This window comes from Acanthisitta chloris, unplaced genomic scaffold, assembly GCF_000695815.1.
Source record: "Acanthisitta chloris isolate BGI_N310 unplaced genomic scaffold, ASM69581v1 scaffold979, whole genome shotgun sequence".
Classification (NCBI taxonomy): domain Eukaryota; kingdom Metazoa; phylum Chordata; class Aves; order Passeriformes; family Acanthisittidae; genus Acanthisitta; species Acanthisitta chloris.
Window position 1 is genome coordinate 123,371 of NW_008692887.1, and position 27,212 is coordinate 150,582.

General features: G+C 35.0%; 1 protein-coding gene across 1 annotated transcript in view; it reads right to left on the minus strand.

The window, feature by feature from the left end:
• Nucleotides 1–17,228, minus strand: part of LOC103809956 (cadherin-18) — a 69,690-nt gene extending 52,462 nt beyond the window's left edge. The window contains exons 1-3 of the mRNA XM_009082830.1: nt 17,222–17,228; nt 11,120–11,287; nt 2–150 (exon numbers count right to left, since the gene is read on the minus strand). Coding sequence (XP_009081078.1) covers nt 2–150; nt 11,120–11,287; nt 17,222–17,228 — 324 coding nt within the window. The remainder of the gene's footprint in view (nt 1; nt 151–11,119; nt 11,288–17,221) is intronic.
• Nucleotides 17,229–27,212: the final 9,984 nt, after the last annotated feature.

Consider the following 27,212-nt stretch of genomic DNA (forward strand, 5'->3'; position numbering starts at 1 on the left):
CAGTCGATATGGAGAACACCCCAGAGCCATCGCCATTGATAATTGTGTACTTCATGTCTGCGTTTGAGCCAGTGTCTGCATCATTTGCTTTGATTTTGCCAACTGCTGATCCAACTTGAGCTGACTCAGGAACATACAGCTGGTAGTGTTCTGGAGGGGAAAAAACCCCAACATAATAGCTTAGATATTTTCTAGTGAAACTAAATTAGAGAACCATTATGTGCTTGATACACCTCTGAGTAAATGGAAGACTATTTCATATGCAAAACTGACAAATACACCTATGAATTTATCTAGATTCCTGAAAGAATTCAAAATGGAATTGTATTTTACTTGGGATGTCTTCATTCCCTAATTAAAATTCAAATTACTTAATGTAAGATTTCAGCTTTCACAGTTATTCTTGCTGTATATCACATAACACAGAAATTAGCTCAGAAGCTTATTTCACACCAGTATTTTTATAAGTTTATATTCTCCTTAACCAATATATTTATATATATCTTCACCAACTTAAAATGAAATGAGCAGTGGAGTACTTTTTAATTTCCAAATCTTCACATGTTACAATTTATTTTTCTGAAATATGATGCTTTGCAACATTGCATCAATATTTTCATCACTCTTTTCTTCCTATAGAAAAATGCAATCAATCTCAGTATTTTACCATTACCACTTTGCAATGGTTTTGTTGCAGAACAAAACTCTTTAAACACAAATTTTAAGTGGCATCCACAGTAAAGGGAAATTAACATAATGGGTGCATAAACATATTACACAGTTGTGCCCAGAAAAAGCATCCTTTACAACCGTGACATACTTTCAGTGTTTTTAGAACCTGTTAGGTAAATAATTAGAAAAGGAAAAAATACCAATGATAATTTCCTTAACTGTCTCTACCCACTTCTGTGAAATCTCCTAAAAGGCACAAAGTTTCCTGGTAGACAAGGAGAAGAAATACGTGGCAAACAGGCACAGTGTCATTACATAAACCTCAATTTCCATCTAAAACTAGGCCAGAAAAACAGCTTAAATATTTTTCTCCAATAATGCTACTCTTGTAACACTGCAGGGGTGCTGAAACCGATCAGCACTGAAAAGGAGAACGTACATTCAGTCGAAGGTGTGCACATAAAACACCAACTCCATTCCCCTCCTAAACAACTACTCATCGAAATGCCTCCCCAACAGTCTGCAGAGTTTACATCACAGTCCAAACACCATACAGAAAAAAAAGCAAAATAACTTCAGTAATTACATATCTTCTGAAACTCTACAGATTTTCTTTTATATTCCTGTTAGACAGTCTGTGATAATGGGTGCAAGAGTGCAACACTGAGTTGCAGGACAACAGATCAGCAGATTTGAAAGTGTACATATGAAAGCTAACGTTGCAGTTTCTGAGTTTAAACCATGCATGACTGCAGAGGTTACCCATGTTAAGCATGTAGAAAGGCAAAATGTAAAATGAATTCAAAGATTAAACATGAATTATGGCAGAAACCCAGTATTTGTTGGATGGATTGAAGAAATTATGAATCTACAGAAGTTGTTATTGGAAAGGGAATGGATGCCATCACTAAAATATTGCTAACTATATTTACAGACAGCTGTTAGAAAACAAAAGATTTTATTCTAAATTTATCTAATTCCTTGGACAACAGTTCCTAAACCTATTTATAGTTTTTAATAATTTTTGTGATACTAGCCCATAATACTAATAAACAAATAGTAGTGTGAAAAGGATGGACAAGTGCACTAAACATAGTCCAAAAGGAAAGAGAGGTTTCCTAGGAAAACAAAAATAAGCTACTATTAATTACAAAAATCTCAACAAAAGTAAGAAATGTTCAGCAGAACAAGATAAAAGGAACAATTTACCACATAAAAAATAAAATTCCAACACTGATGTAACAGGACAATTGCTCGATTCTTTTAAAACACATAGTTAATACTTTGACACAATTATCTGATATGCATATAAATCCACCTTCATAGATTTCCTAACAAATACTCTGCCACACTTTTTGCTTCCAGATGATGTCAACTGACACTTTCATAATGCTGGTTGCTTTATTTCATACATAAAATTATAGTAATGGGATGAGATTCATTTTGGAATTTACTTATTGTTAAAATAAACGCAAAATGTGTTCTTTTGACACTTTGGCTCTGACTAATGCATTCCAAAAAGGAAAAGGTCGAGGCCATAAAGAATATGTTATATAATCCAGCCACTTCAGGAACTAGAAGTGTTATAACTCATATGATAGGGTGAACTAATTGGAGACTTCCAAATAGTTGAGCTGGTTCAAATATATCTACATGACAGTACACTCTGCTTTGTAATCACACCCCAAGTGTAAGCCATCTGTTTCAGAAAATCATTTTACTGATACCAGCTTCGAACATTCTTAAATACTAAAACTTCAAGTAAAACAAATATTTGAAATGACTCTTTCATTATCTGCATTTGTAGAACTGAAATGTTTAAAAAGAGTGGATGGAATTAAAAGAACACTGTTAAAAAAATGTAAACTCTTACATCATAAGGTCAGAAATGTCTCCCAACAAGTATTTAACTACTGCTTCACAGAGGCAGCCTGAACTTGTCTCATACAGACATAAGCCAAAGCGATAAATACAGACTATACTATCTAAAACCAACAAACACCTAGGAGGATTAAATTCAGCAACACGAAGGTTAGATAAACTATATCATAGACATTTATTTAGGCCAGTGGAAATCTGAAATGTTCTTACTAAACACTAAATCATTGTAAACTTTATTGCTAGTAAGAGGAACCAACTAAGAGCTCAATTGAATGTTTCCCTGGGCATTGGATAAAGAAAGTTTGATAGGACATTATCAAATATGGGATGTGTATGTTGTGAATTTGTGATTCAGTATTTTAAGCTATGAGTCTGTCTCAACTCTCTGAAAAAAATTGATTGGGAAGATAGGAGCCCTGATAATCAGGTATCATCAGTCTGTATCAAAACTGTCTCACCAAATCTGCTCAAGCTGAACAGATTGCTCCTATGCATTCCAGCCTTCCAAGAGCTGTTGTAAAGCAGAAATTTCTTAGGGATGGTCTAATTTTTTCTAGAGCAGCTGCCCAGTGTCTTATGGAGGTTGACTGGTTCTCAGTTTTTATAATATTCCCTCAGATGCATTCGCTTAGCTCATGAAATGAGGAAATTAATGCTCTTTTCCAAATAATGTACTGTATAGGATAGTCACATCATATTGCAGGACTTTATTCTATATTAGTTGAAGCATTTTTCAAATGTGTATATTTGATCTTCATCTTTCTTTCAAAAAAACTTTATGCTTTATCTGTCATTATAGTACAGAAACAATTTATTTATCTTTAAAACAATTTGCTTTCATTTCAGTTAGCCTACGGGCAAATTGTAATGCTGTTTTACTCTCATGAAAATATAATTTCTCTGACTGAACCTCTCAAGAAAAGAAGTATGACAGAATTTATTGAAAATCAATAAGCATGTTATTCAATTTATTTTATTCATTAATTTATCTTGTTGATAATTTTTACTTACTTTTATAGATTATAATGTTCTCTTGAATTGTAGGAATTACCTTACTTAACAAAGGAAGGGAAGGAGAGGCATAATACTGAACGAATAGACAAACAACCAAATATTTTGTCTTTTATTTTTTTTTAACCCAAGGTATAGTTTTAGCAACAAAAGGAAAAACACCACTTGGTGATGGACCAACAGATACATTCATTGATAGACCACAGCTCATACACCAATGTCTTTGTCTATCTAGTAGCAAACTGATAAATTCAGCATCTGATTGTCTTGACATAAAATATCATCATATCCTAAATGCATATCAAAGTGCTATATGAAGAAAGTTTGCTTGAACCTACAACTAGTTAAAAACTCAGTCATGAGCCAAATTGATGAGATATAGAGAACAAATGAACAGTGAGCCAAGCTCAAAGTCTGATGATTATGAGCACAAAATTAGCCTGGCAGCCAATTAGAAATAGTTGTTCATGAATCAAATCTGTGGCCAAAAATATTTAATGTCTTAATTAATCACCTGAATGATGGGTGGCATGTGGACAATATCAACTTGGGAAAATCTGGTCAGCATTCTGGACAGCATGGCTGCTGTTCAAAGGGACCTGGACAGGTTGAAGAAATGGGCTCAGAAGAACCTCATGACAGTCAACGATGGCTCCAGAGGAAGAATAATGCCATTCATCAGTACACACCGGGGCCAGACACCTGTAAAGCAGTTTTGCAGAAAGGAACCTGCAAAGGACCTTTCAACACTTTACTCAACAAGGCTCTTAACAACTTGATGTAACTGAACCTGCTTTTAAGCAGTGCTTTGGGTCAGATGACCTTTTGGAAGTCTCACATGAATCTATGATCCTGGCATTCATGAAGTTATGTCTCATGTTTTAGTGCCTGCTATCTCTGATAAAACTAAAGTGGAGCTCCAACTGTGGACTGTTCTCAGTCTTCTTTGGTGGTTTTCTATGAGAAAGCTATCCACTTACAGAGCTGCTTGTTTTCATTACATGTAACAGATTATTCTGGATTTCTCTTGTGAGAATACAGAATTTTAGAATTATATTCCTCACAGTATGTCTTGGACATTTGTCACGTCTCCATTTACTATGCCTATTTTTAACATAATAAATCCAATTTTAATCCATAGTCATTATGAATACAGTAACTATTATGATTCCAGAAGCTCAGTCAATTTTATATCTACTGTCTTTGATCTGAATATTCTTTTTGATGCCAACCTCTCTTTCATACAACTAAAGTAAGAAAGAAATCTTTAAGATGTATGTTTGGCTTATTCTTCTTCCCTACCAAAAAAACCCAATGCTTTTGAATTTTCTGAAAATATTTGAATTGTAAGTGAAGTAACTTCTTATATGCAAATATGACACCAAAAGACTCTTCAAAACTCGAACCCTTCAAACTTCTGCTTGCCTTGAAACTCTAGAGAATATAACAATCTTGAGTCAATTTAGAAGAAAAACAGCCCTCAAACATTCTTCTTCAGTGCAATAGACTCCTTTGGCTGGAAGATAATTTGTGCATGCCCATGCCCCTGCTTTTTAAATCTCAGTATAAACCAGGAGTTATGGTTGTTATTAAGATTTTAATCAGTGATGAGTTTATGTTCCATGACACTTTGCCCTGAAAGACAGTAACTAAAAGTACTTGAGAACTTTCTGAACAGTTCTCAAAGATCTTTTTACTTCTTGTAAAAAGTGTGGTATTTATGTCACTCATGGGTAAAAGCAGAAATAGAAAGAAAACTAGATTTCCTGGATTTTCAGATTTAGTACTTTCCTGTAGGTACTGAATACCCAAATGAACATTTTCTATGCAAATGGCATGGGAAAAACAACATATACACTCCATAATCATCACTAATGAGCAACCTAATGGCTGGGCATGATCTGTAGCAGTCTCTAGAGCTGTGCTGTCTTGAACATATTCTATGCTATTTAAGGGGGGACCATGGCTACATCAGGCAGCTTGGGCAAAGCAGAAAGCAATAGCAACACCTGTAAAAAGATTAAACTCCATTTGGATTGCAGATTTTTTTATTGTTTGTTTGCTTTTTCCTGACATTGGCACAGATTGGACTGCGCTCCCATTGGGGTTTAGCTTCATAAAGGACACGAAAATGAAGGTAGTTCTGAAGAATACCATTAAAATGGAGTGGTTCTGCTCCCAATTTTCCACTCAGTGTAAAACCAAAACAAACATCCCTCACTCCCAAAACCATTACTGTCTCATTCAGAACCCCAAAGAAAAACAAACGAACAAACACACAAACAAACAAACAAAAGGCCCACCTTTTTTTTCTATCTAGAGTATTTTAAAAGGATTTTGATATGCATATGTAATTAATAATGTACATGGTACACAAAAATCCTCATTGATATTGTTCAATTAAGTGGAATAAAAACCACTGCTAGACTCCATGCTACTGTTACGAGTACAGATGATGTACATAGCTGGTGCTACACTGACTATGCAGAACACATATTTTCTACAGATATTTAATCTGACTTTGACATAAATGTATTTCTCTGCAATTGAGCTTCCTGTTATACTTGAATTCCATACACAACTCTGTGATCAAGTTTTATTGCCATGAATTCTTGTCAAAGGAGAATTTAAAAATCATATGCTTCATACTCTTGAAAAGTATTAAATTTAATTAATTATGGGAATCACATATATTCTGCTCAGGAAACAGAACATCATAAGATTTCCTATGTGATCAAATGCCATTAAATAACTTATGTCAAATTTCCATGATAAATAAAACAATTTGGTACCTTTAATTCCAAATATTGTGTAAATATGAAAACATATCATACTTCTCACAAACAAATGCGAAGACAATTAAACCAATCACTTTAGATAACACTTTCCAGTTTATGAAAGCATATGCTCAAAGACACATATTTCTTATCTCTTAACTCCCTTTGCTACTGGATGAATACCATCATCCCTTGAGTAATGTGGTCCTTATATGTCCCTCTCTTTAGGCATACCATAGATGAATGCTTGACTCTAGTACATTAGAAAGATACAATATGAGAGAAATTTTAGAAACTAACCCCGATCAGCAAGGCTTGTTCCTTTTACCACTCTGTTAAATAGCTTGTTGTCCTTCTGGAGCAACCTTGCTAGGCAGGTGATTCTAAATATTTCTGGAGAATCAAAACCCACCATATTTTGCTTTTATTTAAGACCAAAATCTTCATCAGGTAATAAAGGCATTTATTTGCACTTTGTCCCCTTTATATTTGCTCCAGGCTGTCACATCATCTCCCTCGACCTGCTGGCCATATCTCTTTTGATGCAACCCAGGATTCCGCTGACTTTCTGGGCTGCAAGTACACATGGACTGCTCACATCCAATATTTTGCCCACCAGAACCCCTAAGTCCTTCTCCACAGGGCTGCTCTCACTGTGTTTGTATCCTGGTTTGGAATCACATTTGGAATTGTCCTGACCCAGCACCTTCCACTTGGGACTTCTTGAACCATATCAAGTTCATATGGGCCCACTTTTCAAGCCCACATAAATGACACAATCAACAGGAACTAGATTATACTAGATATGAAGAAAATCTAATTTTTAAAGGTACAGTTGATCAAATGTCAGCAATCTTAAGCGAAACCAGCAATCATGTCCTTGTCTTTTTTTCTCTTAAATCTGAGTTTCCTGAGGATGCATGGCAACAGTAATCATTTTAATTCAATAGTTTCCAGTAACTTTTAACCCTTGTCTAATGTCAGGCTAATCTAGCGAAAGGGCAGAGACCTTAAACACATTATGATTCTACAAGCCTCTTAGCAATTACTGGGTAAATAGAAGAGAAAGATCTGATAAAAGAAAATCAGAGAAAATTCCACTTTACATGTCTCATTTGGCTGCAGTCAAGTGGTAAAATGGCAGACAGATAGCTCTGGACTGGTCACCACAGTAGAACAGGACAGTCCACAGTGCATGGCAGTGGGGAGTGAGAGGATGCTGACAGTTACGTATGGGACTCGTAGGAACTGGATGCACTACATGGAATGCGGGATACAGAAAGAACCATATTGGGCTATAAATTTCAAAATAAAATTAATAGCAGATACAATTGTACTAAATTAGCTAATGAGTTACATTAACAAGACTGGATAATAGACACCTTACTAGCACTGAACAGAGTTAATGTCTGCTTCTGGGATGTGAGCTTACTTTTTCAGAACTAACCTCATAAAACATTCCTATTAAAAATGGCTGTGTACTTTTCATTGTATGAAAAGTGAAGCTAAATTAATTAAGCATGCATATAATTTCACATGCTTACGTATTGCCATGAAACAACCAAGCCTCAACAATAAAGTTTTATAAAAATGTTTTAAGCCATGACTTGCATTTTATTTCTGTTTTATCCTAAAAAAACTGAACCAGATGTATCAAAATCTACACATCAGACTCTAGACACAATAACTACAGATCTCCTACACCCTGTCCAGAATACAATCATTAGCACTTGAAGTACAAAACATCAATGGAAGCATCTGCCTAGTGTGATAATCTTGATGAAATCAGAATCCATTCATAGTAAACAAAGTAAAACACACAGAACTTACTCATATTTAGCAGGACCAGAGAGAATTAATGAAAGAAAAGTATACACAACATTCTGATGTAACTCAAGGCTGATTACAGTGTCATCAGTAGATGGAATATTTTCTATCAAATTACTGAAATAAATTAATGACTATGAAATTAGGGCCCTCAGTCATCAAGAACATCGATCCATCAGTGGTAAAACCAACAAGAACTGGGAGATGCAGTTCCCTCAAAAATCTTCCCAAGCAGAGCATTGTCTCTCAGCTTACATTGAATAGATAGATTATTTATAATTTGCCTTTCTAAAGAAAGCAAACTTGTAGTGATGAAGAAAAAGAAGCCACTACTACACAAGATAAACTAAAGTAATTGATAAGCAAAATGCATCTGAAGTTTCAGGTGATTCCCCTGCTGAATTCACAACCCCTTGACTACTTCTGAGACATACAACTGTGTTTTGCAAGCAGAAGTTTTCGCCTATGTTTCCTATTCCAGAAATTATTATTACCAACTATTTCAGAACTGCAGCTGACTGATAAAATTATGCAGCCATGTTTCATATTTTTCAAAACTGTAGGTCTTCTGTTAGAAATTTCTTTGAAAGAAAGTCAGCTATATTTAGAGCGAGTACAGAGAAGAACACAGTAAATTCATTTAAGCAGAAATGTTTGCAACCTTTATTTCTAAGTTTTAAAGAGGATTTTAAAGTGTTTCCTTAAGGGGGAAAAAACCTGCATATCTTACTCCATATGAATGTCTAATGAACACTGACCTACCAAAGCCAGAAAAGCACCACTTTTTACATATATACAATAAAGTATATTGCTAAATAAAACAAGTAATAAAAGTATCCATCAAATGTGCTTCCCAGCATGTTCTCAAGTAAAGTACTCATACAGTTAGAATCAGATTCAAAACTCACAAGTATGGTAACGGAGAAAAAGAAACTAACCAAAAGAAAGTCTGTGGTTTAGCTGAGGCTCAGCCTGTCCCAAGGTTATACACTCGATATATGCAGTTTTGGTTAGCACTTCCCTTGAATTCAATTCTGAGTCTGACAAGCCTCAGTAAGTCTCATTTAGCATTCCGTCTAATAAGGAAATTGAAGAGAAATTTAACTGAAAATCATGGCACACAAAGAAGAGAAAAAAATAAACAATGAAATTATTTCTATTAGTGCAAGACTCATGTAGTATTGCAAAATTTCATGATACTAAACTGGCCTATTTTAGATCAGCTATATTTTTGCTCTCTATTACTAACATAGATACTGCTCTTTTGCAAAGGGTTTAAAATATAGTTCTTGAAAAGGACTAAAGAAGCAATGTCAATCATAACAGTGGTATAGGTGTCCTCTGTAAGGAAAGATAAAGCAAATCTTTGTACTCCACAAGACTTATGCTAAGATTAATATCTTATATTAAAAATAATAATAAATACTAAACCACATTTTTATTTTGCCTTGTTAAATAATTATGTGAAATGATGTTTTGAAGTTTTTAATGTTATTAGAATCCCTTAAAAGGTGTAAACTATAACATGAATATTTTTTATTTCTTTGATTTCTGAGAAAATATTAATACAGATAATGAAATATATGTCCGAATGCACATTTTTGCCTGCCAGTCAGTTTAATATTCAAACCGTTCCATTCAAAACAAAAGATGCCAATTCCTGAAACCTGGTATGCATCCACTCTTGCACCTATTGAGTTTTCAGGAAACTTAGGGTTTTTTTCTATTTAGCTCTTTCAGATGGTACAGTTGTTCAAAGACAGGCCTTACCTTTTGCCTTTCCAATAGTTACAAAGTATTAAATAGAAAGGTGGATGCAATGAAAATTCTGTGGAACTTGAATATATTTTACATAAGGCTGTGTTTCAAAGGCTTTATGTTTTCATGTCAGAAAAATCATTCATTTCTACAACACTTTTAATAAGCCTATTTACTGTTTGGGCAGATTTTATGTAATGTGCATTGTCAGGGAGATTTGTTTTTCCCTGGAGCTTTGTGATCTCTACTATTGTTTATAAATCTTCTAATTCAAGCAGCTGAATGCATTTTCTGGTGGATGTACCTATAGCTACCAGTCTGTTGTGTTCTACAACAGTTCACACAATGTCTGAGACCAGATTACAATATTTTTATTGGCCTTGAGCCAATCTGCAAAGGAAAGCAGGTTTAGCTACGCATTTACTCTCCAGAAGATTTATGAATAAATTGTCAATTGAATTCAGAATTCCTACAAGACCTCAGCTACTGTGTCAAACTGACATGCAGCTAATGAGTTGGATAGACATTAACTTCCTATTAGTGGTCATATTAAGATATCCTAAGAGTATTCTAGCATAAACTCTTCATGTATGCATGCGATAACATTGTTTAACATCAACATCGAGAATTGATTTAACTAGGATAAAGACAGACTTCACTATAGCTCAACAACAGTGAGAAATGGCTTAGATTTTGACCATTTGTAATGTCTGAATTAATTTTAAAAGTTTACTTGGGTATAGAGAAAGAAACAGAAGAAAAAAAATTGATAAATGTGTATGGAAGCAGCCAAAGGCATGCAGGATTAAATCTTTTAATGAATTACCTTTTGTTGCTATCTACCATAGGAACAGCATAATTCATGCTTAGGATCAAAATCACACATATATTAAAATATACATTCAACAAGGACTGGAGTATAACCCACATATGACAAGAGTATTCCTTTGTCACCCATCTTACTCTAATTCAGGGGTTAACTGAAAGAAATCTTCACTGTTTTCAATATTCTAGTTATGCCATCTCTGTGTTTCATCTGAAAGCACTGAAAAATTTAAAAATATTGGTGAATCCAAACACTTCCCAAACTGCCTTCTCCCCAAGATTTTAGCTTCTACTTGAATTTCAGTAATAGCTTCTTACTTCACTGAAAATCAACATGATTTTCAAATATATGTTGAAATTGTACATACTCTGAGGAAACCTGGGTGGATTGTCGTTGACATCAGTGAGTGTGATATTTACAGTTGTTGACCCTGACAGCCCTCCGACCTGCCCAGCCATATCTTTGGCTTGAATGACAACGGAATAATGCTCTCTGGCTTCCCTGTCCATGTTGTGCAAGGCAGTCCTGATGACTCCTGTGATGGAAAGAAAAAACAAACAAACAAACAAAAGATCAGGATTAGCTTGTTTGAGCAAGAGCAAAGGCTGGGCATAACCTTTCTTTTAAGGAAAGGTATAGCTGTGCACATAAACAACAAAACATAAACAACTAAAGACTTAGTTGTAGGAAAGGTGGAGCTGTGCACATAAACAACTAAACATAAACAACTAAAGACTTAGTTGTTTATGTCATATATATAAAAAATACAATGTCAGACGCTGATAGACAATCAGCTTGCTTGAGGATTTGAAAAAATCAAAATCATATCTATTACATCAGTTATTGTATTTGTAAGTAATTAATCCAACTTATATAACATATAGCCCAGAGGTAGGAGCTGTGCACATAAACAACTAAACATAAACAACTAAAGACTTAGTTGTTTATGTCATATATATAAAAAATACAATGTCAGACGCTGATAGACAATCAGCTTGCTTGAGGATTTGAAAAAATCAAAATCATATCTATTACATCAGTTATTGTATTTGTAAGTAATTAATCCAACTTATATAACATATAGCCCAGAGGTACATTGCCAAAATACCAGTGTCTTCTCATATATTAGAACTCTTTAAATAGCTACCTAATAGAAATACTAATGAATGGGAACTCTTACCCCACTGGATAAGACACAAATTGCTTTATAATTTCTTGATTAATACAACATACCTCTTAAAACTACTGAAAAAGCTAAATTTTGTTATTTGACAAATCTCAAAAAAAAAAGACATACTTTCATATTTGATATGTCAATAGTATAGATTTATGTTCATAAGTGTGACTTACCTAATAATTCTATGCAAACTGAAAGCTATTTTTGTTTTACTACAGTACAGACAGAAAACCAAAATTGAATGATCCTAAAATTCTATTAATTTTTATCCATCACCATCAGAAATATTTTTTTTCATTTAGTTAATTACACATGCAGAAGCAAATACTACAACAAAAGCAGCCAACTCCGTGGGCTCAGATTCAGTTGTGGGACATTTTTCACATATGATGATGCCTGTAACTTAGGCATAGATGATTTCTTTGACCACAGGCAGACAGAAACCTCATGGAATTCAATAAAGGGAAATGTCAAGTCCTGTGCTGGGGATCCAGTATATGCTGCAGACAGACTACCTGTGAAGGAGCTATTCAGAATCTGGGGTGGTCCTCAATTTGGTCATGAGCCTGCAATGTGTCTTTGTAGCAAACCAGGCCAACAGCTTCCTGGGCTGCGTTATGAAAAACATTATCAGCAGGTCAAGGGAGAGGATCCTTCTCCTCTGCTCACCATTAATGAGGCCAAATCTGGAGTACTGAGTCCAGTTCTGAACACACCAGTATATAAAAGACATTGATAGACTGGATTGAGTTCAATAGAAATGAATAAAAAATATGCAAAATGCCCAATTTATTAACATTACATTTTCAAAGAACTAAAATTTTAGCTTAACTTGTTTTGGACTCTTAAAGTGAGTGTTTGCTCACCAGCAAGAAAACATACCATAGAATTATCAGATGTTGCTTCGGGGTAAATTTTAAACATATAACAGCTATTAAGACAAATCAACTTAAGAAGCAGAGCACTGCTCTTATACACAACTTTCAGTATAGCATGATTCTCAAGCTTTTTGATTTCCAGTTTCAGATTACATGAAAAGTGGTTTCCAGGACTCTACTTTTTTTGCACTTTAAAATTACTTTATTTGCAATTTTTCAGTAAAAATATTTAGCCATCATTGCACACAAAATGGAAATTTTCACGCAGCTTATACCATTGCTTCCATTCTACTCTGAAAACAAATCACACATCAATAACTAGATCTATCTACAAAGAATAATATTTTAAAGGATGCATAAAGTTTCAGCATTATTTTAACATAGCTTTGTGCTGTAAGTCAGTTCCTTTCCATCAGAAGTGTAGATTCTGGACAAACTGGCTAAAAATAGTATACCAGTCTGTTTACTTCATCAGTGCTTTTTTTCTTAAAATTACACAGTTTGAAACAGACCTTTTTTCAGAAATTAACCACAATTTATACATAACATAACAGAAATTTGCAGCAATTTGGATAAAAGGAACTGATACCACTTAAATATAGTATCATTTGAAACAAATATGGTTTACAAAATCTATTCTAAATCTAAACATTCTAAAAAGTTCATTTTATTGAAAAATAAGAGTATAGGAAATTTGTAAAATTAAGAATTCCCTGGTTTGACATTTTCCACATGTTGCTTCAGTTTTAAACACTGAAACCAATGTTTATGCGTGTGCATGAAAGGAGTGTGGAATTTTTAAAAAGAACCTTCCATTTCAATTTGAAACCAATGTTTATGCATGTGCATGAAAGGAGTGTGGGATTTTTAAAAAGAACCTTCCATTTCAATTTGAAATGGACTAAATTTTACAGAGTAAAATATCTGTGTTCTGTACTATCCTTATAAATACACTAGTCACTTGCATTTTGAAACTAAACAGAAATTCCTCTTAATTATGATTACTTTTCTTTTTTGCTTTAAGGGGTATGATACTGAATCAATGCTTGTAGATGGTTAATAAGGATTTGTGGATGACTAATCATTTGATCTCTTGCATCAGACTCCTCTTTTCTGAAAACTGAGTAAATGAAAATGGGCAAGCTTTTGATTTCAAAAGCTTGTATCTAAGGTTTTGAATAAGAAAACTGGTGTTAAGCTTTTGATGTGCTGAAGGCAGGAGATAAGGGAAAAATTAGTTCTCTCTCTTTTCTTGGTTGCGTATGCATTTATACATCCTAAACTAGTATGATCAGCATGAGGTACGTAACTACCATGAGGATCCTAATGCTCTATTCTTGTCACTAGCAGCTCCACCACTGCCACTGATCTGGCAGTATAGTACTATAATCATACAAATTTCAAGTTTCTCTAATGATCCCAAAATGTGTAAGAAGAATTTTCTTAGTTGTCTTTTCCAATTAGATAATATTAAACGCTTCAGCCGTTTCTTTTATAGTAGGAATTGCCCCTGAGTATCTTCTGTGTACTTGGCAGCGGCTCCTATACAACCCACAAGAAGACAGGGAGTTCATCTGAAGAAAGATATTTCCCTGACTAAAACAGTGAGAAAAAAACAGAAAAAGAAAACTGTCAAAGGCTTTTTAAATTTAAACACAGCCCTAATTTTGCCTCGTATTTGTTAGGCAGCACTGCGACCCTGTTAACAGAGTACTTGTCATCTATGTCTCCAATATTTATTCATCTTTACTGGGAAAGGAAAGGAAGAAAATAAAAAAGCAAGCTGTAGACATCATTACAGGTACACCCCATCCTGCTTCTGGTATTAAGAATTTTTCAGGAAGTTTGACTGTTCTGTTAGAAATCACACACAACATAAGGAAGGTTGGAATGGAGTGTTGCCCACATGACCAGTTATACCTATTTCCATCTTAAAATTATGAGATGGTTTTTCTCACATGGAAGACTCTCCCAGAACACACTTTTTCTTCTAACTCCTTTACTAAATTTATTCACCTCAAAACTTACACCAGTTTGGGTAGGGTTTTTATTATTTCATTTTTTTCCATGTCAATTTCTACAGTTTTGGAAAGTAAATTTTCCAATTTGAATTTATCCTTCTTGAACACATATAGCAAGAAACTTACATACTTTCCAGATAGGATTTTAACATAACCTTTGCTAATGACAACATTTCAAGTTTTTTATATAGAGTACATGACATTGCTGATTCATCAGTAATTGGCTAATATTTTCTTGCAATGATATTTCCAAATTATTGAGACCAAATTTAGTATAGAATAATAGAATATGTTAGGATGATAGGACCAATAAGGATCAAGTCCTACTCTCTGTTCCTCTCTACTAACTAAAACTAAACAACATGTTATAATTAGTTTTACTACATAATACTATTAAATTTAATTATGCTCTTGCCCCAAAAGGCATAAGCTTCCTCCTCTCTACTGATAGTTCTTCACAACTTTTTGCAGTCAAGAAATTTCTTCGTGGTGGTCGTGCACTTACCCTCAAAACATCAGGCAAAACTGAGAGAGAACACTGAGATGAAAAACTGATATGCCTACTACTGTGGATAGCTGCTTTTCTTTCCTTTTACACAAAAACTCTGAATTTGAGAAAGCCCTGAAAAGACTGGCAAGTTTCACTTCCTTCTCCACTCAGGATCTCTGAATTCATTCCTGATACTTAATTGCAGTCAGTATCTTTTATTTTTTTCTTCAAGATACTTCTATGCTCTGCAGCATCTGACAATGTGTTATGTTGTCTTTTTTAGCTTAGCATTCTGTGAAGAACCATTTCACTTGCATGTAAGAAAAGATACAACAGAAGGCTTCACTGTAACTGAGACAGTAAAACACAAGACTTTTTTATTCATGTGCTTACAAATATTAAGAAAATGCCTTCCACAGACAACTAAGTGCCTAACTATGCAGTTACCAAAGTATTTAACTATGCACCTACCAATCAGTCTGGTATACCTGAAATAATTTATCTTATTACTTACACAAAATAATAACTCATTTTAGATATAGTAACCACTGCAGAATTTTAGTCAGCTTAATTTTACAGACTACTCCTGCATGATGTGCAAATGGAACTGTCCCAGAACAACATAAAAGGTCCATTTTAGTGTTTTGAGCTCAAAGGTTTTCTGTCTAGGGTGGAAACCAAAACTGAAACAAATGCACAACTGCACTTTAATGATTGTCGTGGTTTAACCCCAGCCAGAAGCCAAGAATCACGCAGCCAATCACTCACTCCCCCACCCCTTGGATGGGGGCAGAAGGGTAAAAGCTACAAAAACTCATGGGTTGAGATAAAGACAGTTTAATAGAGAAAGCAAAAGCTGCACACACAAGCAAAGCAAAACAAGGAATTAAATCCTTCCTGAAGACAGGAGGTGTTTAGCCATCTCCAGGAGAGCAGGGCCCATCACGCGTAACGATTCCTTGGGAAGACAAACACCATCACTCCAGATGTCTCCCCTTCCTCCTTCTTCCTCCCACCTTATATACTGAGCATGATGTCATATGGTATGGAATATCCCTTTGGTCAGTTTGGGTCACCTGTCCCAGCTGTGTCTCCTCCCAGTCTCCCATGCATCCCCAAATTCCTTGCCAGCGTGGCAGTATGGAAAGCAGCAAAGGCCTTGACTCTGTGTAAGCTCTGCTCAGCAATAACAAAAACATCTCTGCATTATCAACTCTGTGTTCTGCACAAAACCCAAACATAGCCCCATACTAGCCTCTGTGAAGAAAGCTAACTCTACTTCAGCTCAAACCAGCACAATGATGAACTTGTTTGTCATGCGTAAGTAAGTATTTTTTGGTTTGGAAAATCTCCATTCTGTTGTTGGACCATGAGCCTGGTCATCAGAGATATGATGAAGGGTCATACTAGATCCCCCATGTTCTAGTTTCTTGTATTCCTGTCTTGTCATGATCACCACCAATAATCATTCAAATATAATTTTAAGAATCTATCTAATAACTGATTAAATGTGTGAGTTTACAGTTTACTGAGGGATGAGAACTGTCGCAGATGGTAATTTCATTAATATTATTTTACTTTGTTAATGGAAGTACCATTTTTATCACTGCTTTGCTTTAGGATATGTATTTAGTTTATTTTAATGTAACTTAATATTCTGAATGTATTGCATATATTAAATACTTTTAAAAGATAATATTATTCTACCTTGAAAGAGAAGGATATACAATTTTTTGCACTTTAAGGCAGATACTGGGCAAGTCAGTAGATACATTTCTTTTTTCTTAAGACTTCAAAATAAACTTCAAATTTAGAACTCCCAATAGGCTTTGATTTGGATTTGTGATTTAGTTCAAACTATAACTGTAAACAGAAATTTGAAGTACAAAGCTTATGGTCATACTCCGCATTCTCAATACTTCTATAACAAAGATATTTTTAATCTAGGCCTTTGAGCCAGATCTGCTTTATATAACTAATATCATAGATTTTGTTCCTTTACAGGTATGTCACTAGATACTTTATGGCTGAAAGTCAAAGCACTATAGAAATGACAATTAGTGGTCAATTTTCTTCTCTTGTCATGATAATAGTACTGAAAGACAGTATGCCCTTTCTTAAGGAAAATTATCATTTAAATGAAATTGATGAATCCAACATTTAAAGACAACTGCCACAAAAAATATAAATTACTTGGAAAATAAGCATATTTTAAAAGGAAAATAGTAAGAGTTTTTAAAGAAGTAGGCTAGAAGAGTGTTCATTTGGCAGACTGTACTACAATGAATCCCCCCAAGAGAAAATAAAATCTATTAAAATTGCTAATAGTAAATAAAGCCTTCTCTACAATCTCTATGAATAATAGACTGAAATTACAAAATGAAAAAAGGTCTTATGCTGAAGCCTCCTAAATTAAAGAATCTGAATAACACTTCACTAACTGACTGGAAAATACACCAATTTATGTGGCAATTGTGTGGATGCCAAATATAAACACAGCACCTTTCCCTGTTTTCATAAAGCAAACTTATCAAATGAATTAAATTAAGAATTTGTTGCCATGTCACCTCCCAGAAAGCACACAAAAAATCTAATTTGCCATTGCAATTGCTGAAATCAAAGAAATATCCACTAAAAATGCCTTTGCAGGCAGCCACTTTATTCTAGCAGGAAGCTTTTTTTATCTTGCCAATGGTTAAAGCGCATGTCTATGTATGTCAGCTTTGCCACCTCTGTTTCAGTTAGTATGGTTCACAGGTTTTTTAATTACATTTCCCTCAGCCTCAGGTGGCTGATTTAACAATGAGGACATTATCATCAGGGTTGTTTTTCTACTGGAATGCTGTACTCGTCCCATTGTCTTCAGCTTGCTACTACTTCCAAATCACTGTGCTATGAAAGACATATTTTCTGGGTTTAGTGGTAGTGGATTTCTGGCTTATTCTACTCTGAGTGTTGTCATTCCTGTAAACATCAGCTTTTAACTTTGGCCTAGACATCTGCACCGAACTGTTCAGGTAATTTAGCATTTTAAAAGAAACAAGGATTTTTTTATTATTTTTTTTTAGATCTCATTAGCTAATCACAATCCAAACTCTCTTAATAAACTTATGTCTGGTGTAGCTCTATATGGCTGTAAAGATACAGGTGACTTTTCACTTGTTCTATTGAGCTATACAGATATTGTTCTACTGTCTGAGGACCTCTGTGCAGGTTGCATCATAAACCTGAGTTTACATGCACAATTTCAGTTGTGTCTGGCAGGCTGTACAGCTGCAACTTGAAGTAATGTGTATAAATACATTTTTTCTGTGTTTACAAGTACCACAGTAACAAAAAGAGCCAGCAGAAATGGAACAGAATGAGGTGCTGCTGCTATAGTGATAATAAAGTAAAATACAGAATCATTAGCTTAAGCTGGATCCAGTAAGACACACAGAATTGATTTTTCAAATATTTTCTAGCCAAATTTTCTTTCCTATTTAACAAAACCAGTTGGTTTTTTTTCCCACAAAGACATTACTATAAAACACTATAAATCACCTGGCTTAACACCTAATTAGGTACAATGTTTGTAATAATTCAAATATTTAAAATTTAGGATCTTTTAAGCAACAATCCACACCTTGGAAAGGAATCTATGTACAGCTTGGAATTTTAGTATAATTTATGCAATCTGATGCATCCACAGTCAAAGTAAATTCCTTCAAAATGCTAAGATATTCAAGCTTAATGGCTAATCCTTCATCTAACTGGTTTACTCTTAATAGCTAAATGGACCACCAGAACTGTAAAACTCATGCCATTAACTGAACTAGCACTGTACTGAACCTATCCATTTGACTTTGGCTAAAGCCCTCCTGAAAGCATGTAATTTTGAACTGAAGTGATCAAGAGGTAAAAAATATCACATATTTCCTTTACTGAATATTCTAGTCATTCATCATAAAGTCAAAGGCCTTTATTTGGGGGTGTGCACTTTCAATTTCAAACCATTGACTCCTGTTGCCCTCTTTCAGACCGTTAATTCATAGTATTTCTCCTTGTAAAGGTACCACTATATTGTCACAAAGCTAACCTTTCTGATAAACCAGAGTAAAGAACTTTCACTCAAAAACCTTTTCTCCCACTCTCTCTTCAGCTTTCAAAAATTTTGTAAAAATACAGACAAAAACATTAATATTCATATTTCAGTAATGTTACCCTCTTCCCATCAACACCAATTTCAGATGCAAATTTAGCTCCCCTAATATTTTTATAATATATAAAAAGTCTACTTAAGGGGTTTATGGGGGGGGGTTGGCTGTTTTTGTTGTTGTTGTGGGCTTTTTGTTTATTACTGCTTCACAAAATTGTTTTGAGCTGCTTTATTCTTTGTTTACATAGTTACGATTCTCCTAGATACAGTCCCACCCTCCTCATATATAATTGTAGGACTTTGCATTTATTACATTGAGTGCCACCACTTATCAAACAATCTGGGCTATTTTGTCAGAATAGACTGTTCTCATCTTTAATCATCCTTCTGCTATTATTTGTGTCATCCCAAAATTTTATAAATGGTACTCTTACACACACTTTTAACCCACACAGAAAGAATTTGAATAAAGGTGGTCTGATCCCTGCAGAGCCCTGGCGGAACCTCTTCCTTTCACGACAATTCTGTCTTGATAACTTTTTCTATCTCCCAGGTAGCCAGTTCATAGCCATTTAATATGTGTTTTGCTGCTCCTACATAGAACTAGCTATTTAACTAGAATGGCATGCAACATGGCAATTATCATTTCATAAAACAAAGAAATCAGGTTTGTTTCCCATGACACATGGAAAGGCATTACTGCTATTTCTATTTTATTTTAATTGGCTAAATTATTTCTCAGCTCCTCTTCTTTATTTTTTACTCTTTGGCTCAATTTGTCAGCTTCATGTTAAAGATGCTTGGCCTTTCAGGAAACTGACACATTTACATTCTCAAATTTCCTTATCTACTTCTTCATGTATGGAGAATCTACTACTGCTTCTCCTAGTTTTGGGCCTGGACAACAATTATAGTTTCCTATTAATCTAATTCTGTTTTATAGAAGAGTCTACATTTCAGGGTGAAAAAAGGAGGAAATTCTGCCCTTCTTTTTTATATGCAGATTCTGAAAAGAGTTCAATAATGGGTTAGTTCCTCAGAAATTGTTTAGCAATATGTTATGTCCTGAAAATATACAAGTAGTTTCTTTTGAAGTACAAATTGCACATAAGTTCTTATGACACTTCAGACAGAAAAATATAGTTAAACATTCTTTCCAGTAAATCCCCTACCTGAGTGGTTTTGACCTCTCCTAAAATCGCTTCTCCATTATTGAAAGTTTTAATTTTTTCCACACAAAACTGCTGGAGATGTGGTATGGAGGAGCAGAAGCGAGCATTAAAGACTTTTAAAAAATATATATAAAGACTTATCAAGGCTTATAAAAATATTCTTTTGTCTATATACTATATGCCATATATATATATGCCACTATATACTAGCTCTATGCATTATTGTGCACGATGAAACAATTCAATTTTAACAGAAGGCACTTCAGCGGTTTTGCACCAGAAAATCTGAATCTGAATTAGTGGCATATCCATAGTTCTGAAGAAACATGTGGTTAGGAGCAAACAAGGCTCAATGGTCAGATTCTGTAGTTTGAACAACACAGTGCTCAAACTCTGATGTGTTCCTAGCAAAGACAAAGCAGCATGAGGCAAGCCTGCAGAAGTATGATGCAGCTGCTGTGTTGAAAATGTGTAGGGTTTTGGGTTTTTTGACAATTCCCTTAAAAGTGTATTTAAAAAGCAAAGAAGAATCTTTGCCCTAATGGAGGGGGTAGAAGAACTGTTCGCTCAAAGATGGTAACAAGTGACTGCTAGCTGTATAGTGAAATAAAGCAAGATAGCTATGAAACATAAGCAGATCCAAATATACATGACTAACACATATCTTAATGTCATTTAGATATTGAGGACTTCTCCATAACAGATTACATCTCAGGTAGGCAAGCAGAGGAACCAAGCAAATTATGTCAGTGTGAAGGCAAGGGCAAAGAATGCTGGAAAAGATGAAATTACTGATTAAGTGCAATTTCTTCATATATAAACTTCTTATAAGTGTATTTAATCCTCAGTGAGAAGGAACAACCTCATGACACGTGATGAACAAAACAATTAAGTAAAAAGGGGATACATTCAGTAACCTCTGAACATAGCAGATGGGAATTAAGTACATGAATCTTCTCAAAGGAAATCCCATGTGATTTGAGAGAGCTTAAAACTATCTGAAAACTAACTACTTATATTCGCAAGCTTGGAAATACCACTCTCTTAAAATAGAATGGACTGTCAGTATTAAACATTTCTTCTTGTAATGTCACATATCTTCCAGCCTACATAGAAATGTATTTATTCTATAGCTTGAATGAAAATGACAAAATAAGAGATAGCTGAAGGTTAAAGCTGCTACTATTTCACTCATAATCCAAAACTCACTACTACTTTCTTTGTAATGACTGAAAAACAAAGTTGGAGCCACAGACTTCGTATTTCTCATCCACTATTATTAAATTAACCTTCTATGCAAATTAAACTTTTTGTCTTTAAAAAGGTCATAATAACATATCTAAACAAGTGGAGATAATTAACATACTTTCCTATTATGTTGAATAGTATTTTAGTTTCCTTTCAAAGTAGATCACCTTGATAAGAGGTCAAGAAAAGAGATGATGACTTCAGACATAAACCCCACTTTTCAAATAGATTCAAAATGGTGCCTGGCTAATTATAAAACAGAATGCAACATAAAGTCTTGCAATGATTCCACATTTGGACAAAATTTCATGTGCTGGCTAATTCAATTGACCGACAAGGTCAAGACATGTAATTCAGATTATCTGTTAGTAAGAAAGCTTGCTTAGGCAACAGAGCAAGCATTTACACAGTGGTTGTGTTCTTTTCTCCCTGTGATACTTACTCATTACACACCCACAAGCATTCTAAACCACAATGCTTCATTGACCCATGAATAACAAATTAAGGACCTTACAGCAGTACAGCAAAATTTATAATTGTTATAAGTCATTTAGAGTGCAACCTCACTGAGCACTTATGTATGCTTATTTGTAAAGTATGAATAAAATACAATGAGACTGGTTTCAATGTGGAAATGCAAATCATTTCTCCATGTATCATAGGTACCTTAACAACAATGAAAGCAATTCTGCTTGACATTTTATGACAGTGGCCATGCAAGCTGATGCCTCTTCACCGAAAAACTATTAAATTCAACAACCAGCAGAATACCACTAACAAAAAAATTCTTAATTGCGGAAAGTGCTTTACTGCTAGATTTAGTGTATCCTATATATGTCAACATAGAATAAATACATATATATATGCATATATTACCACTACCGTGCAAATATGAGTAAACAAAGTACTACCATAATATTTTCTAGAAAATAAAAAATTGACAAAAAAATTACAAATTCATTGAAATCTTAGTACTTGTACAAGAAAACAAATCTATTCACACAAAAATACTAGTTCAAACTCTGCATAGGAGAAAAATTATCTACGAACTGCACTCTAGATAAACAGAATGTTGTCTAAGGAACCACAGCAGATAATTAATTGATATTTTTGAATGCTGAAAATGTGTCTGCAGTAGCATCAAGTGAACCACAATTTTAATATCTTTCTGATGCATGCAAAACAGATGATGATGTTATACAGACAACATTTAACGTAATCATATTATAAAGCTTCTGAGACAAGTTCACAAACATTATTTTCTTTCTTAGACACAACATCCACAAAAACCTTGTGTATTAGGTGACATAATAGGTAGCTATTGACTTCTGTTGAGATTCAATCATGATTTATTGACCTGAGAGTTGCATATTGATCTAGTCAGAGAAAAGATAAATCTCTACCTGGAAGTACAATAAATCTTACAGTTGGCTGAAAACAGAAGTCTTTGTTGTTCCTTTGGTACATGTACACTGCTATCAAGAAAATTACTACTGAATTACTGGTGTAGCTTGTTGAAAAGAGGCACCCTCACAGTACAATAAATTAAAAACCATCAAAATGAGGTCACACAAAACAAAATATGACCACTCCATGACATAAATTAAAAAAGCTGTTTCTCTTTTTTTTTAATTTGAGTGAATACATTATTCTGCAAGGTGTTGTACATATTAGCATTGAACACCTCTTGATTTGAAACTTAAGCACATCTGCATTTAAATTATTCTGAATTTAGACAAAGCACAAATTTGAAAACACAAGAACTGACTCTGAAAAGCTGTTACAGGAGCAAGACTTACCTAGGAATAACTCCACATCTATTTAGTTATCAGTCTTGGAAATGACAGGACTTTGTCACAGATCTCATCCTCAGTGAGGAAAGTTAAACAACCTTATGAATCAAATCACAGGTACCCTAATTTTACACTTTAAAAAGTGAACCTCAATACCTGGTGTTTTCTTTGTATACATCTGTAGAGGAAGCCTTTCCTCTAAATTTAGTCTACAAACAGAAGCATTTTTCTCTATGTGTCACTCTGTTTTCTAAATCTCTAGAATGACCTGAAGTTACATGAAACAACATACCTAAAGAAATTTACATGTATCTACATATATAGTATTTCATATGTAAATAAAAAAGAGCATTTCATCTCATGTACCAGCTAAGAACATAGAAAAATCCATGGTAGCAGGATGCCACATGTGGGGAATACCAAACAGGATGGACAGGAGGTTTTCTAGGTCAGATAATGCAGCTATTATGGCCTGCCATGTTTCTCTTGTCCACCCTCCTTAAGATCTTCTTAAAGTATATGCATGATGAAGGCAAGCAAGACCTCATATTGTTTATCTTGACACAGTATAAATCCAGATACTTCAAATCAAGATAATGAAGTTATGCTGATTGACATTGGTAAAGAATCTTAGCTTTTATTTTTAGGCAAAAAGCTTCTTACTAAGATTAGGACTAAGTTGTCAATCTAGCAATCTAGCTGATGAGTTTACACTCTGCAGGTGTTACTGGTAACAGGCGCTCGTATCAGGGCAGAGTGTCTTATAGGAGCAAGGCTGCTGTTACAGCTCCTGAGAATCTGGACAACAATTACACTTCACTTACACCATAATGTTTTTGAAAATCACAAGTGAAGACTAAAATGTACATTTGTGTATTTGTGTTTTAAAGTCAGTAACAGGAAACACAGACAGCACACCTATTTGGGGTCATTTGCCTCCTCTTATGAACAGGCAACTAAATCCAAATCTTTCTACCTCTACTTCCAATCCTACATTTTCTTTCATGTTTAAATTTTAGACTGTCCAGGGTCTTTTACTACCTTGTCTTACCAGAGAAAGCTCAGCATACAAGTGAAATCCATTATCTGCCTCAGGGTCAGAGTGATGCTCCAGTATACAGCATGCAATACTTACAGAAAGAAGCTTCAGGAGTGGTGTCCTTCTAGTAATGAAATGCTCATGCAAAAATTTAGAACTGCATTTTCTGAGACAAGCTTTAAGTAAACAAACAGTGTGAGTGCGAAATAAAGTTTTCACTTCACATGAATTAAATCCATATTCAGTAACGGCACAATCAGGAGGATGGTATGGATGAAGCCCTCTACAAGCAGATAGGAGTGGCATCATGCTCATAAGCCCTGGTCACACATGGAGGATTTCAACAACCCCAATATCTGTTGGAGGGACATCATGGCAAGGTACAGGCAATCCCGGAGGTTCTTTGAATATGTGAACAACAACTTTCTCACACAAGTGATAGAGGAGCCAGCAAGAAGAGGTGCCATGATTGACCTCGTGCTTACCAACAGGGAGAAGCTGGTGGGGAATGTAATGCTCCAAGGTAGCCTTGGCTGTAGTGACCATGAAATGGTGGAATTTGAGATCCTCAGGACAGGGAGGAAGACATGCAGCAAGCTCACTGCCCTGGACTTTCAGCGAGCAGAATTTGGCCTCTTCAAAGACCTACTTGGTAGAGTCCCATGGGACAGAAGCTTATAGGGTAGGGAGGTCCAAGAATCCTGGTTGGTTTAAAGGATCACCTTCTCCAAGCTCAGAGGCAATGTATCCCAACAAGGAGCAAATCAGGCAAAAATACCAGGAGGCCTCCAAGGATAGATAGGGAATTGTTGAGCAAACTCAGGGCTAAAAAAGCAGCCTTCAAGAGGTGGAAATGGGCATAGGTGGCCTAGAAGGAATTCAGAGAAATTGCATGAGAGGCTAGGGACAAAGTTAGGGAAGTAAAGACCCAGACAGAATTGAATCTAGCAAGGGATATTAAGGATAATAACAAGGGCTTCTACAGGTATATTTCCAAAACAGAACGCCCAGGGATGATGTGGGCCCTCTCCAAGAAGAGACAGCAGAACTTGATACCCTTAACAGAGAAAAGACTGAGGTTCTCAATGACTTCTACGCCTCAGTCTTCAACAGCAACTACAGTCACACTGCCCAAATTGTGAAAGGCAAATGCAGGGACTTGGAGAATGAAGACCCTGAGCCCGCTGTAGGAGACAATCAGGTTTGTGACTGTCTAAGGAACCTGAATGTGAGTAAGTCCATGCAACCTGATGAGATCCACTCACAGGTCCTGAAGGAGTTGGTGGATGAAGTTGCTAAGCCAACTAATTCAATTAATCTTTAATTTTACATGAATACAATCTATGAGGATATCAGTTTCAAGCACTAAATCTTACTACTGCAAATGGGTCTGCAAAGCAAAAGAATCAAAGAGAAATAAGTCTTCCTGTCCTAAGGAAGGATAAAATGTATTTTAAACATTATTGACACATGTTGATCTAACATGTTTTAAAGACATGCTTTAAGAAAATTGGCATTTCTTAACAGACAATGCATTTCAGTCCTTTAAAAATCCCATTATAATTTTTCCTCATGACTAGCCTGAAACCTTCTAGTTTCCACACAAATTCATGCATCTTGTTCTGTTTTCCTTAAAACTGAAATTTAGAGATGGTTCAGAGTACACATCCTGACTACAAATATATTTTTGGGGCTGTTCATTGACTTTTTTTTAGAGAGAGATCAGACAGATCGTTTATAGCAGAACCTGACTTTAACATAAATACCTTAATGAGAAATTTATGTACACACAAGCTATTTTAGCATAGTTATATCCTCTTTTTCTTTTTACAATTTAATGAGAAGAAAGGCTAATTTGATATCTTATTTTACAGTCCACTATCTGTAAATATATTTCACCCTTTTCACAGTGGTGGTAACTGACAAGAACTTACTGTACCACAAGCTACAGTGTCACATACAGCTTTTGAGCAACACTGAAATAATTTTCCAGACCATTAGGTGCAGTCCCCACCTAAAATACTGAGATGCTGATAGCAACACAGAGATCATTCAAACAAGTACAAACAGGTGCAAACCTGTCAAATGGCAGAACACTGGAAAGATAATGGGTTTTCAGTCATCACTTATAATCCTCTACTTGAATGTGATGTTTGTGTTTGGTATATTTCTCCTGAGCAGCTGGCATAATATTGCCTGACAATAACAGAGTATTTGCAAAACCAAAAGAATGAAACTGAATTCTAGTTAAATAAACTGACTTCAGATGGAATTCTGAAGGGCAGTGAAGAGTCATTTTTCAAGTCTAAATGATATGGTTTCTCCAGTATTGTGGTAAATTGTCAGACTTCCTACAGAGTTGGTTTAAGTCAGTGAAGAACTGACAAAGCTGGTTGAGAAAAACATGAGCTGTGCCCCTTGCTGATCATGCACTGGGCTCAAACCAGGCCCTATGTCAGAAGGATGTCTTAGGTGAAGTGGAGGCCTCATGGCCTGATGTTGTT